This window comes from Poecilia mexicana, unplaced genomic scaffold (genome assembly GCF_051168715.1).
Source record: "Poecilia mexicana isolate PSO_F unplaced genomic scaffold, ASM5116871v1 scaffold_18, whole genome shotgun sequence".
Taxonomy (NCBI): domain Eukaryota; kingdom Metazoa; phylum Chordata; class Actinopteri; order Cyprinodontiformes; family Poeciliidae; genus Poecilia; species Poecilia mexicana.
This window is the reverse complement of record NW_028263387.1, coordinates 19,718,024-19,730,733: the sequence shown is the minus strand read 5'-3', so window position 1 is coordinate 19,730,733 and position 12,710 is coordinate 19,718,024. Positions and strand designations below refer to the sequence as shown.

Below are 12,710 nucleotides of genomic sequence, written 5' to 3'. Positions count from 1 at the left end.
TTTTGGACCATATCAAAATCATAAATGTTTCCAAGGGCAGTTTGAGCCAGAAAGTCTTAATAAAAGATATGAGCAAACTGTTAAAAATATTAATTAGCTGTTTCTACATCTGATACTTTTTAAAATTAAATATCCTTTCACATTAATCAGTCTTTCCAGGATTATGCAATTGTTTTTTATTCTTTTTTACAATGGTGTTCAAAATATTTGCAATATTAACTTTCTTCCCTCAATTTATTTTTTTTTAAGTATTCATGAGACCTGAAACTCAACAGGTTGTTGCTAGGTAACCAAAGAGGGAGTGAGTTGCTAGGTAACCAATGAGGGAGCAAGGTTGTTTCCACCAACTTTGCTCAGCTGGCTGCCAGAGGTTGAGCAGCTCAACTTTCCTCCGCCTACATCTCCCAGAATGCCGTGTGGTTCTGGATCAGAGTCCAGTGAAATGATTGAAAATTTTATCGGACATATCTACTGATTTTCTAGTATTGTAAAACACATTGTTGTTGATTAATTGTACAGCCCTTATTAGGGTAAAAATATATAATTTTATACATCGTTATGGTTTAAATCCTACAAATTAATTTAACAATTCACCATTGCAACTCCATATATCCGCATACTAGGCTTTATATGAGGCTTGTTGAAGAGAATTTTAAAGTAATCTGTTCGGATTGTTTCTTTAGCCTGGGAATGCTGTTAGTTACAATAAAAATATACATGAAAAAAAATGTTTCCATGTGTAAACTGAGGAAGGAGATTATACAAGCAGCCAAACTTCCTCGATAGCGGAGCAGGAAAAAGTGGAGAGCGGTAACAAAACTGTCAGAGCTCAGTTTCCTCCCTGATAATCCACAGGCGGGATTAAATTTCTTGGGCTCGCAGAAAGAAAACAGACGCCAGAAGTTTGCTTTTTAAAAACAGAAAATGTAGCAGGATGTAATTCGCTCCAAGGGCAACAATAACCTCACGATTCCTGTTCGCGCCATCAGACGTTATGTCGACGATGCGATGGTGGTTGTGAAATTTGACATCAAGGCTTAAAAAGCCATCGACAAAAAAAACAAACAAACAAACAAAAAAAAACTCTGCGTTATCCCGGTTTCTGCCGCTTGTTTGCGGGTTTAACTTTCGGTTCTGATGTGAAACGACAGATTTGGCAGGTGGCCGCGTTGTCGGGTCACGCTGCAGGCCAAAGGGGCAGCAGAGGGACACACAGGAGGAAATCCTGCTTTGAGAACACAAAGGAAGACCACCTCCGTCCGTATATCTGTCCACCCTGCTGCAGGCAGGTGGTGATAAGAGTTCACGTCCTCCTCGCTGCCAAGACAAAACACTTCGGCCGTCCAATCACGTTCCACCGGCGCAATCATGATGGCCACAACTTTGAAGTTTGTTTATGCTGCTCCCGCAAAGCATGGGAGCAAAGACCGCAAAGAAACTAGCTCATCTCTTCTGACAAGAAAAAAACTGGATGTGTCGGGTTTGACCGCTGTCCCTTTAGTGTCGTTTTTGGAGGAGGGGGTGAATAAGTGGACGATGGTGGTCACGTCGTGTAAATAAACACTGCAAAGCTCAAAGCAAAGGAAAAAGGGTGGAAAATCAGGATGTAATGAGGCTAATTATTGAGCTTATGCTCTGATGTTTTATCATCAGACTCATTTTTTCCCTCCATCTCTGGGGATCTGGTTCTTCTTGCTTCACTACTACAAAGAAGCAGCAGATAACATATTCATATTTCAACTATTAACAACCCTTCAACTTTTTCATATTGTGTTATGCAACAACCACAGATTATGCATGTTACGTTACAGAGCAGCGCTCTGCAATCAGAAGAGCCAACAAGACAAAAACAGCTTAGAGATGCAAATGTTACATGAAATGTTGACATGTAAATAAACTATAGCAAGTTTGTTGTAATTTAAAAAAAACAACATTATTTCCATTTCTATTTTTAGTCTAAAAAGAAAAACATAAAACCTTTGCAAAAACGCAAAACATTTTCTTCTATTGGATGTTGATATTTCAGGAATGTTCATTTTATTTAAGGGTATCAAAGTAAAAGAAGAGGCAATGCATGACATAACAGTATTTATGTCATGTTTTCCTCCTTTATATGTGCACTTATTTAGTTTGATAAATAGAAAAACTTCCCAATTACATGTACTGAAACTTATGGCTGTATTTAGAATAATATTCATTTTAATCATGACATCCATGAACCCACATTTTTCTCCTTTTCCGTTATTTCAATGTCCACAAAACTACACTGACATCCAGATTTATATGAACTGTGGGCAAATTCTCTAAAAAAAACGATCTAAATAAACTACTTTAAAGCAGGATGTTGAATGCACGGAAAACTTTATTGCATCCCAGCAACTGCGATTGAATTTCAGCTCTGGAAGTAACATGAAGAAATGAACAGCCTGCAGCTGGCTGTGGATGTTTTGCTTTTTGCTCTTTGTTTTAACTGAGATTTTGGAAAAGTACCTGAAAAGCTGCTGTGAAAAAAAGTTGATCTGCCAAACCGAACACTAAACCGACTTATATTTCAGCACCGTCGATTCGTCTGCTCCACAACTGCAAGGAGACGCACCAAAAGGCTGACTGAGCGGCCCTTCCCCCATGTTTTCGACTCTCCTGAACCTCAACTTATCAGGCCTGCCGCCCCATGCTGACCCCCAAAAGACGTACCCAGCCCCCACTGCAGCAGGCAGCATGTCCTGGATATGAGCGGTGGAATGCGTTTCGCTGAGAGGAGCCGCTGGAGAGAGGCTGATAAGTCTGATGGGAGGGGAGAGAAAGTGGGCTGGATGTGGGAGCAATCAGATGGGTGGGCAGGGGGTAAAAGAGGCGGAGGTAAAAGTTTGACATACTTAAAACAAAGACCAGAGGAACTGTGAGAGCTAGTGTTTTCATCAGCATCTGTGCACACGGTGTGTTAGCAGCTAATTTAAAGTTGCAACTAGGACAAAACAAAAAAGGAGAGGAGAATATAGTGGTTGACAACAGAGATAAAGGAGAGAAAAACCAGAAGGAGCAGCTGGAAACCACCAGAAAACCAAAATCAGAACAGAAAAAAAAAGCAGGAGAAACGACTGAAAGAAGAAAGAGTGTTGTTGAACCGAGCAGGAGAAACCAAGTGGCCTGCAGTCATCCTGACGAGAAGCGGATCTGGAGGAGGAACAGCTAGAGGTCCAACGGGCCGCACATCACAACGTGAGTACGAGAGCTGCAGCATCTCCCCCGTTTCCTCACGTTCCTCTGCAACATCTGATCTGGGAAAAACGTCGACGCACTCCGAGCTGATTTTCAGGTCTAAGAGTTTTAGAGAAAGAGAAACACTGGAGCTAATTTGGCTCAGACTAATGTCACAGAGAGAGAGAGAAGAACAGATTGGGATCCACTGCAGCCCGACACGCCGCAGTTAGTTTCTCTATGTTGGCGTCATAAACTTTCCACAAGCAAAAAATTTAAACACCTAAAGCATCTTAAAAGTGTTTTTTTGAAGGTTCTTTGGAGAACCGTATTGTTTTACCGACTGTAAAACAATAAATGATGCTAAAATTATATTAAAATTATATACAAAAAGGAGAGAAATAAACAGTCAAATGAAAATTTCCACTTATTTTGTTTAAGAAATAAGACAAAAATAAAATAAAACAAACATAAGTTAAAGCATTGACATTTTTCTTTTGATCAGTTGTCTAGTGCCGACAAAACTCCAAAAGAAAAAGATTTGAATGGGAAAAAAAATACTGGCATTCCTTCATTTACAGATGTGTTTTTTTCTATTTTCTGCCACAGTGCTTAAAATGTATTTTCAAAAAAACCTCAAATTAATTTAATTCCTAATTTTGAATCAGCGGGTCAGACTTCAAAGGAACGCCCAGTGAAAGGTGAAATTTCCTCAATTTGATGTTTTAGGTTCGTCATCTAACAGGGGAAATAACATTTACCTAAACATTTAATTGTGTAAGTTATTCCGAATGAAAGACAAAAAGCAAAATTAACGGCAATAAAGAAAGTGACACCTATTTTTAGAGTGTCATTTTTATGTTCGACATTTGGTTAGAAATGTCAAGGATATTAACGTCAATACTCTAGTCGAGGGCGAGCTTACAGATTTAGCACCAATAGTTTTATTTTTCTAAAATGCAAATTACCAGATTTGCAGACAATTTCCAATCAACAAAGTTTGAAAATCTCACACCGCATTTTATCACAAAGGTATTAATATAAATTGTTCTTGTAATCTATATCTTCTGAGTTAAAACTAAGACATATTGTGAAGAGAAACTGTTTTTCAGACGGCAGTAGGAGGTGAAAGGGGTGGAGTGTGGTACAACTGAGTCACACACACACACACACACACACACACACCCACACACACACACACACACACACACACAAGCATGAGCGCGAAAGCACCTTCCTGCCAGGCCTTCCTGTGACCTTCCACCTCACAACACTTGGGACAACAATAGTCTAGGGGCACGTTAAACAAACAGGTTACATCACACTAATATTTTCTAATTAGTCACTCACTCCACCTGATCTTATTTCAACAAGGGTTTAGAAAAAGAAAAAAGTCACGACAACCCAGTTGATTCTTAATGTTTGGTTTATGATATTTCTTTTCAATTTAATTTGAAGCTCTAATTGCTTGTAGCTCCATAAACTTGTAAATTTGGACAAACGTAAATGCTCAGTTTTGCCTCTTTAACATGTAGCTGTCCCCCCTTCTCTAGAAATTTCTTGGGTTGGATCACGATCGATCGTTTTCTCTGAAAAACAGACACCAGTTCAACGTATGAAAATCACAGGTCAACTCAGTTTATGTTGCACCACAGGGGGTCAGTTCTCCTGTTTTCAGTTTGGCATGATTTTTCGTTGGCAGCTTATTTCACAATTCAGTGCAGTTTGCGAATTCACAACTGGTGTCGTTTCAAAGCATATAAATGCATATGAAAACAGAGAGGATGTTTAGCTTGGTGATCAAAAATCAAAATGAGTAAATAATCTATGTGGCCTGAGTTCAACTGAATGTTGGATGGATTGGAGTTAGTCATTTCTCTGCAGTTGCAGAAGAATCAGTCTTTACGTTCTTAAACTGAGGTCCAGTACAAATTCCCTGCATTTTAGCATCAAATATATTAACAAGAGTGGAATCTTTAAAGTGCAGTGACATTTTTTTTTATCTGTTACTCTGTCTCATGACCCTCGAGAGGTGAGGATATCCTGTACCAGACACAGCTGCTTATCACAAAAAAAAAAAAAAAAAAGAAAAAATCTGTCCAAAAACAGGATGAATGCAAACTTAAGAATCTTGGATCCATCCAGAACTTCCACTAAAACTCTGGCATCAGAGTTTGGAAACACGAACATTGGGCGAACTCAAAAACTCTCATGCAAAAATGTGGTTGAATGAGGTTGTAAATCTAATTCTGCTGACATTCTTCACTAAAAGCAGCAGCAATAAAACTCTTCTTGTCTACTAGATAATCTAACGCATTATATCAATATCTAACTGTGGGGAAGAGGAGCATGATATGCAGCGTAAGGCAGCGCTTTGCAGCAAGATAATCGGCCCCTATAAATTCTTTTCATGCTTTTTTTTTTATGTTACAACTTCAAATATTTTTGTATTTTGTTGGGAATTTTGTGTGAAATATCAACATTTAGCAGTGCATAATCATGAAGACGAACAGTGAGGTTCCAATTTGTTTTTCCTTTACAAAAGAAACCTGAAAATAAAATTTGTATCCACACAATGTTCTGTAGAACCACTTCTCATGTAATTACAGCTGCAAATCATTTGGAGTATTTTTTTTAAAACACTTTCACACATTAAGGGACTGAAATTGTTGTCTTTTCTTCCTTTTAAAATAGCTAAAGCTAAGTCAGACTTGATGGAGAACATCTGTGAAGATGAATCTTTAAGTCTTGTCACAAATTCTCAACTGGTTTTTGATCTGGACTTTGACTGGACCACAATAACTACCCTAACCCCATATCAGAATTTATGCTGTGATTAAATTACACACCGGGCCACAGAGTTTACTAATCAGGTGACTTCTGAAGGAAATTAGTTTCACATGTTTTGATTATGGGTATTTGAGTAAACACAAATCCCTAAGTTTTCATAGTTCCATTGCAAAACAAACTGGAAAACCATTTCAGGTATGTTCTACCCTGTGTTGGTTTATTCCATAAAATCACAGTAAAATACGTGACTTGTGTTTGCAATGTGGCAAAAAGTGACAAAGTTCAAGCAACCTTAATTTGCACAGTAAAGATAAATCTATGTTGTTTAAATATGCAACAACTTCACATCCAGAAAACACAAACACACCCTGACCTTGATGTTAGTTTCATCTCTTCACCACAACACACAAATGGCAATTATGGGCCCCTTTCCTTTCAGCCAATCAGCTCGCTGATAATAATCACCTCTCGGTGAGATTCAGACGCTTCCTCACAGATTAAACATCTAACCTCTTCATGAACCTAAAGAAGCAACTTTGATCAACTTAACCCGTTTTATCCGGTAGCTCCTGACATTTGTTGCCTCTTTCTTTCTATTTTTCTCTCTGTGCAGTTCACCATGAGTCTGAGCAGCACTCTGGAGAAGGGGGCCCACCACCAGGCCCTGGACCTCTCAGAGGAGCTGCCGCCTCACCTCCATCACCACTCCAACCACCAGCAGCATCTCCACCATTCCAACTCCCTGGCGTCCACCACCGCTGTGGGCGGAGGTAGAGAAACCCCGTCGCGTGTTGTCATACCTCCTCCGTATTCCGCAGCCGAGAGCGGCGTTGGGGGCGGCGAGGCCCCTCTGGAGCTGCGCGGGTCGCTGGACTGCTGGGCCTGCTCGGTGTTGGTGACGGCCCAGAACCTGGTGATTGCTGCCATCAACGCTTGCCTCGCCGCCGTTGTGTTCGGCACCATCCTGACCCCGGCCATCGTCATGGTTGTGTTCGGCTTCCTGTGTCACTCTACGGTAAGAAATGACGATTTATGCATTCATGCGAAAATGTATCGTATCGAATCCTGTCGGAGAACCGATACCGCCTTCAGCTAGCATGCAGCTACAAGGGATTTTCCCCAACGGCTGCTGATGCTTCGTTCAGGTGCAGCTGGGATAATAGGGCGTCAAAATGAAAACAACACCGATGCGATTTAAATGTGTTTTATTCTCCAATGTTGACACGGTCTTACTTACAATTAATTATCAATTCGACTTTTTTCAAGTGGTTATAATGTTGTGTACCTTGCCTATCCTGTACTCTTCTTATGCTGCTTTAATCATTGGAGAAAATCCAACCACATATACTTATGTTTCACAACATGAGAAAATCTAATTCATTGCAAAAATCATTGTTTACTGCTGAGCAAAGTAGAAAAAGATTAAGTTAATTAAGTTTTCTTGATTGAAGCAAACTGAAAATGTACTGACCTGTGACGTTGTTACTTTTACCCTACAATCGACCACTACAATATGTTTGTAATTTTGATAGATCAGCAGCAGTCTTAATGCATATTTGGAAAGTGAATTGATTAAAAAAAAAAAAAGAACTGGCTGTCCAAAATGTTCAGATTTGATCAGGATCATCGTGTTCCCTACATGTAAAGAGGGCCCTCTTTAATTCAATTCAGTTTCTTTAAATAGCAGCAATTTACAACAAATATCATCTTCAGGCATTTTACAAATAAAAACTGACATATAATCATACATTTTTCTTACCAGTTTATCAATATTTACCACTTTGTGTCTATTTATCGCATAAAATAGCATCTAAACACCAGACTACAAAGGGGCTGGAAGATGGTTAAACCCATCCTTTTATGAAACATCTGAAAGTGCTAATCTTATAACTTTGATCCAGAAGTTTGAAATAGTTTTGCTTGAGGCGGAGGGTGGAGCTTTGGCTCCATCTCTGATGAGAGATTTCATAATCAAACAGATCTGACGTTGTTGAGGAGATGGGAATCTGGACGGAGCAACTGAGCCAGAAAAGCAACTGGTTTCCTGCAACTAATTAATAAACAAAGAAAATAATATAAAATGTTATCAGTACAGAAACTACGTGTGTGTTATTGGCTTTAATCATCCTGAAATGGATGAAAACGTCATCCAGGGTTTGTGGTTTTGTCCAGAAAAACTTTTTTTTTTAAATCGCCGACCTCCCTTTAACGACCAGAGAAACCAGGATTCTCTCCGTTCTCATGTCCTCTCACAATAAGACCTCATGTGACAGCAGATTAGAGGGGGATTATCCAGCCTCTGGCATGCTGGAAGAACGAGGCAAACCAAAAGAATAGAAAATACAAAGGATTCAAACTCAACCGGTTTAAAACACACAGAATAATTTACTTCAGGAACCTCAAATTTAGAAACCAAATTACAGGATTTCTCCACTAGGAGAATATTAAAATGACCCAGTATTTGAAAAATTCTAAATTCACTTAAATCTAATTGAAAGTGCACAAAAAATTCATAACGGATTAATAAGAATGACAGTGATTCCTCTCATCAGAAAGCTAAGTAAAACCCTGCTGCGTCCTTTTGGATTTAGGCTAAATGTCAGCAGCTAGCCTGCACAGTCGATTAACTGACCACCATCAGTGAGAGCAACACTATAAAATCAGGAGTTTAACACAATCCCAGGGCGTAAAGACATCAGAAATGAATTAGAGGAGCTGTTTTTTGTAGCCTTTCAATCTGGAAAGTCAGTCATTATCATCATCATCATCTCTAAACAAGTCGAGGTATGTTTTAAACAGTTAATCTTCCCAACCCTGTGAACTGGGATAAATTTATCCTTTCCTTTTCCTGCAATTGTACGGATATATTTAATTTTACATGGACATAAAAATTGGTCCGGTCTCATCTTAAGAAGCTTTAGAGCTTCTTCTGTTCCCCAAAAAGGCAGAAAAAAATGTTGATTTAGCCGCTCCTAATGTTCCAGCTACCTCCCAGATGGTTTCGTTTTGTTTTTGCAGCCTGACGATTCCCCATTTGTGCTGCACTGACATCTCCCAATGCAATACAAGCACAACATTTGGGATCGATTCAAGACTTTGAGATAGAGGAGGAGCATCCCACGCTGGTCTGTGAAAGTTGATTCACGTTGACTGACTGTAGAAAACACCAGCAGACATTTCGCTGCGATTTCTGAATGAATAAAGCTTCAACTTTATTCATGTTTGTTGTATTACCCAACAAAACCAAAAAGCTGTATTTGTTGGGCATCTTCATGGATTCTGAATTCAAATTGAGTCAAAGCAATAGATTTGCTGCTATCAGTTTTACTTTCGGTGCTGCTGAGGGTCTGGAAACCGTTTCTGCTCTCTGCGTTTTTGTTTGGACACTCAAACATTCGTCTCTCGAAGGCCGATAAGGATGATTCAGGCCATCTGTCTCTCAGCTTCCCTCCCACATTCAAATCGCGATCCCTTCACCTCTTTCACCCACTCCCTCTGTTATTGCTCAGCAACAAGTGTTCAACAGGATGCACCGTTCAGACGTTGAGAAAACAAGAGATTGGGACCTTGTAGTTCGCCATACGGTTTGAGCCTAGTTCATTTTGCGTAAAGGGGTTTAATTTTTGAGAGGGTGATCCTTAATGCTGCCCATAAACGCGAGCGTTTCGTTTCAGACTAGTGCCTGTCCTCACCTCGTACATACCACACGGAGTGCGTCATCTCCTGCTTTTATCCGTGACCTCTTCCCTTAAACGCAGCACTGTGCAAAAGTCTTGAGGCGACTCTCATTTCTTTATATTTTGCATCTTGTGATGGTTTTTAACACAGTCTCTTTTTCATTTATGCTTTTTTCTAATGTTTACCTTCATTTTCAGGGGAATTATTATTATTATTATTTTTTAAAAAAGCTAATTCAAACTAGGGCTGCATGATATTAGAAAATGTTGCAATGGTGGCAATATTATTTAAAATATCAGGCACTTCTTACTTCTTCCCTCTCTTCCTCATCTGTGCTTCCACAACTCTGTGACTGTTAGCATTTTGAGCAACGTCAGTTATCTCTAATGCAATCGTTTGCTGCTCTGACACCTAGCTAAATATTACATTAGCGTGAAAAATGTAAGTTATTAGCCAACAGTTATTACACTCCAAAAGTGTAGAGATGCAGGATATACAGGCATCAGCATTGGTGTCAGTCGATATTTGTCATTTTTTAACAAATCGGTCGAATATGTAAAACTGTCAATATTAATAACCAATGTTTTTTTTTTTTCAATCTTTTTGTCGTCTGTTTTTCCGTAATGCTTTGCTATGTGAATATTGTGCACACTGGTATTGTGACCACCATGTTTTTGCGTAACACTGAGTCACGAATCACAAAATGGCGTCAAAATTTAAGAGTCCCACTTTTCAATATTATTAACTTTGTAACTAAGATTAAATTACACTAAGCACGCTTAATAAATGTAACTGAGTAAGTGGAACTAGCCTTTTACAAGGTAATTGCTCCTTGAGTTTTTGAAAAGTCTCGCATTAAGAAGCTGCATTTTGGCTGCTCTGCTGAGTGAAAACAAACGTTTTGGTTAAAATTCCAGCTGTCCAATAAATCTGGTACCAAATGAAACAGACAAATAACGGCATTCTGGAGACCACACACATGCTGCTAGCTGACACACTTCAGGCAGGAGAGAGAGAAAACTGCTTTTGGCGCTTCCTTCTGGATGTAGGGAGGACAGAAACCTCCCAAAAGAGCTTCCTTGTTCTGCTACAGAGTCTAAAATGTGGCGAACTTTGACACTTGATGCTCTTTTGGGGTTTAATAAATCAACTTTACTTCCTCTTTCTTCTGCTTGCTGACACAGACAAAATGCAGTTTTTAATGTTAATTTAAACATAGTAATGAGACATCACAACATGGTAACCATTAAAACCAGTAATTGTTTGAAAATTAGTCTAGACCCTGGAGAAACCTTGGAAAACATTCTGCAACGCTTGAGAATTATAAATACTAGAGATGCACCGATCCGATGTTAACATCTGTATCAGTCAAGATATTAAAAAAATGAACAGCTCAGGTGTCAGTGTCAACGTGGTCGATCCATAAAGGCAGATCTATTCAGTCTAATTCTATGCTTTGTGCTCTGAGAGACGTTATATTTTATTTATTTCACATTACATCTAGAATTCCTAATTGAATTTCTGAACCATCTGAAAGAAAGTTTGTTGGACTTTATTTTTACATGTTTGATCAAAGTAGCCAACCTTATTGTTTCTGTCAGTTTCAGTTTCTTTATCATTCATTTTACATCGGCTGTTATATTCCAAATTGCTCTGACTGAATAAATGAAAGTTGTGTTGCTTTTGCATGTTTGACCAAGCTCGGGAAGCTACTGCTGTATTTAAGTTCTGGTGCAGAGTTATCAAATAAGTTTGTAATTTCTTTATCGGATCGGTGTCAGCTGACGCTAACCGTATCGGCATCGGAAGTGAAAGGAGTGGATTGAATTTAAGGCAGTAAAAAAGAAACTGCCTTTTGCACAGTTCTGTACCTCTACCAAACCCTTCACTGCGGTTTTCCTGATCTTCGTCTGCAGGTTCGCCCCCACGGCACGACCCCCTACTGCTCCGACCTGCTGACTGACGGAGGCTGCGTGGCTCTGCTGGTGGTGGGCTTCCTCCTGGTCACCCCTCTGCTGGTCCTGGCGTTGGCCGCGTACTGCCGTCTGGCCCGACACCTCCAGCTGGGCCTGTGCTTCATCCCGTACAGCCGGGCCGTGTACAAGAACCTGCCGGCCACCCAGCACCGCGGCCTGGGCACTGGCTGCTGCGGCGGCAGAGACGGAGGCGAGAGCGGCCGGAAGGGAAAGGTCTGGGTGTGAGAGAGAAGAAGATGGGGGGTGAGGAAGACTATTTGATGACACATGAAAGGGAAGCAGGATGAAGGTTGGGTAGAATGATTCAGAAACAGGAGGAAAAAATAAAACAAAAGCAGCAGAATGTGTGTAATGTCTCATATCAAATCAGAACAATACCTGGTATGGGAGGTTACAGGTGTGTGTGTGTGTGTGTGTGTGTGTGTGTGTGTGGGCGTGTGTGAAGGATAGATTCCAGTTGTACTGACGTCATCCCGATTACGTTTCCTTTAACTGGAATTCCCCTCTCCGTTATAACCTTCAATTATTAAAAGTACAGATTACGCTTCACTTAGTGGATTTTAATGAATGCTGCCGGTTTGCAGCCGATTAAACTAGAGAATCAAAATGAAGCCACAGATTAAAAACAAAAAAACTGCCGCAAAAAATGTGGCAAATTTTATGCAAAAGCAGCATATTTACCGGACGTGGAGCCGTCTGCGACTTTCCTGAATAAATCACAGGAAAGAGGAAATCTGAAAATAGCGCTGCGTGATGACACAGAAAAGATTTGTCTCTTATCACATTTACATCATCATGGAAAACTTGTACTTGTGAGCTTGTAGTTTATTGTTTAGCTTTGTGAACTGTGCCTGCATCATTTCCTTATGTTTTTTTATAAATAAAGTTCTTGGATTTTTCAAGAGTTGTTTCTTTTTTTAAAGCCAGTGAGAGAAACTGACTTAAAGAAATGCTTGTGTTTTATAAATCTAACACGTTGGCTTTCCTGGTATATTTACCTGAATATTCAGGCAATTCCTTGACCTTTCTGTGACCAACTAAACAGAGCTTTATAAACCCACTCGGACT

At 39.7% G+C, this 12,710-nt stretch overlaps 1 protein-coding gene across 1 annotated transcript; it reads left to right on the top strand.

The window, feature by feature from the left end:
* The first annotated feature begins 2,493 nt into the window (after positions 1 to 2,493).
* On the top strand, positions 2,494 to 12,544 carry tmem88b (transmembrane protein 88 b). Its single transcript, XM_015012103.2, has 3 exons — positions 2,494 to 3,219; positions 6,602 to 7,003; positions 11,583 to 12,544. The coding sequence occupies exons 2-3, from the start codon at positions 6,608 to 6,610 to the stop codon at positions 11,865 to 11,867; spliced, it is 681 nt and encodes a 226-aa protein (XP_014867589.1). The 5' UTR covers positions 2,494 to 3,219; positions 6,602 to 6,607; the 3' UTR covers positions 11,868 to 12,544.
* Positions 12,545 to 12,710: the final 166 nt, after the last annotated feature.

Coding starts and splice junctions, on each gene's coding strand:
- tmem88b (XM_015012103.2), top strand. CDS start 6,608: ATGAGTCTGAGCAGCACTCTGGAGAAGGGGGCCCACCACCAGGCCCTG. Junction 7,004..11,582: donor GCTTCCTGTGTCACTCTACG/GTAAGAAATGAC, acceptor CTTCGTCTGCAG/GTTCGCCCCCACGGCACGAC.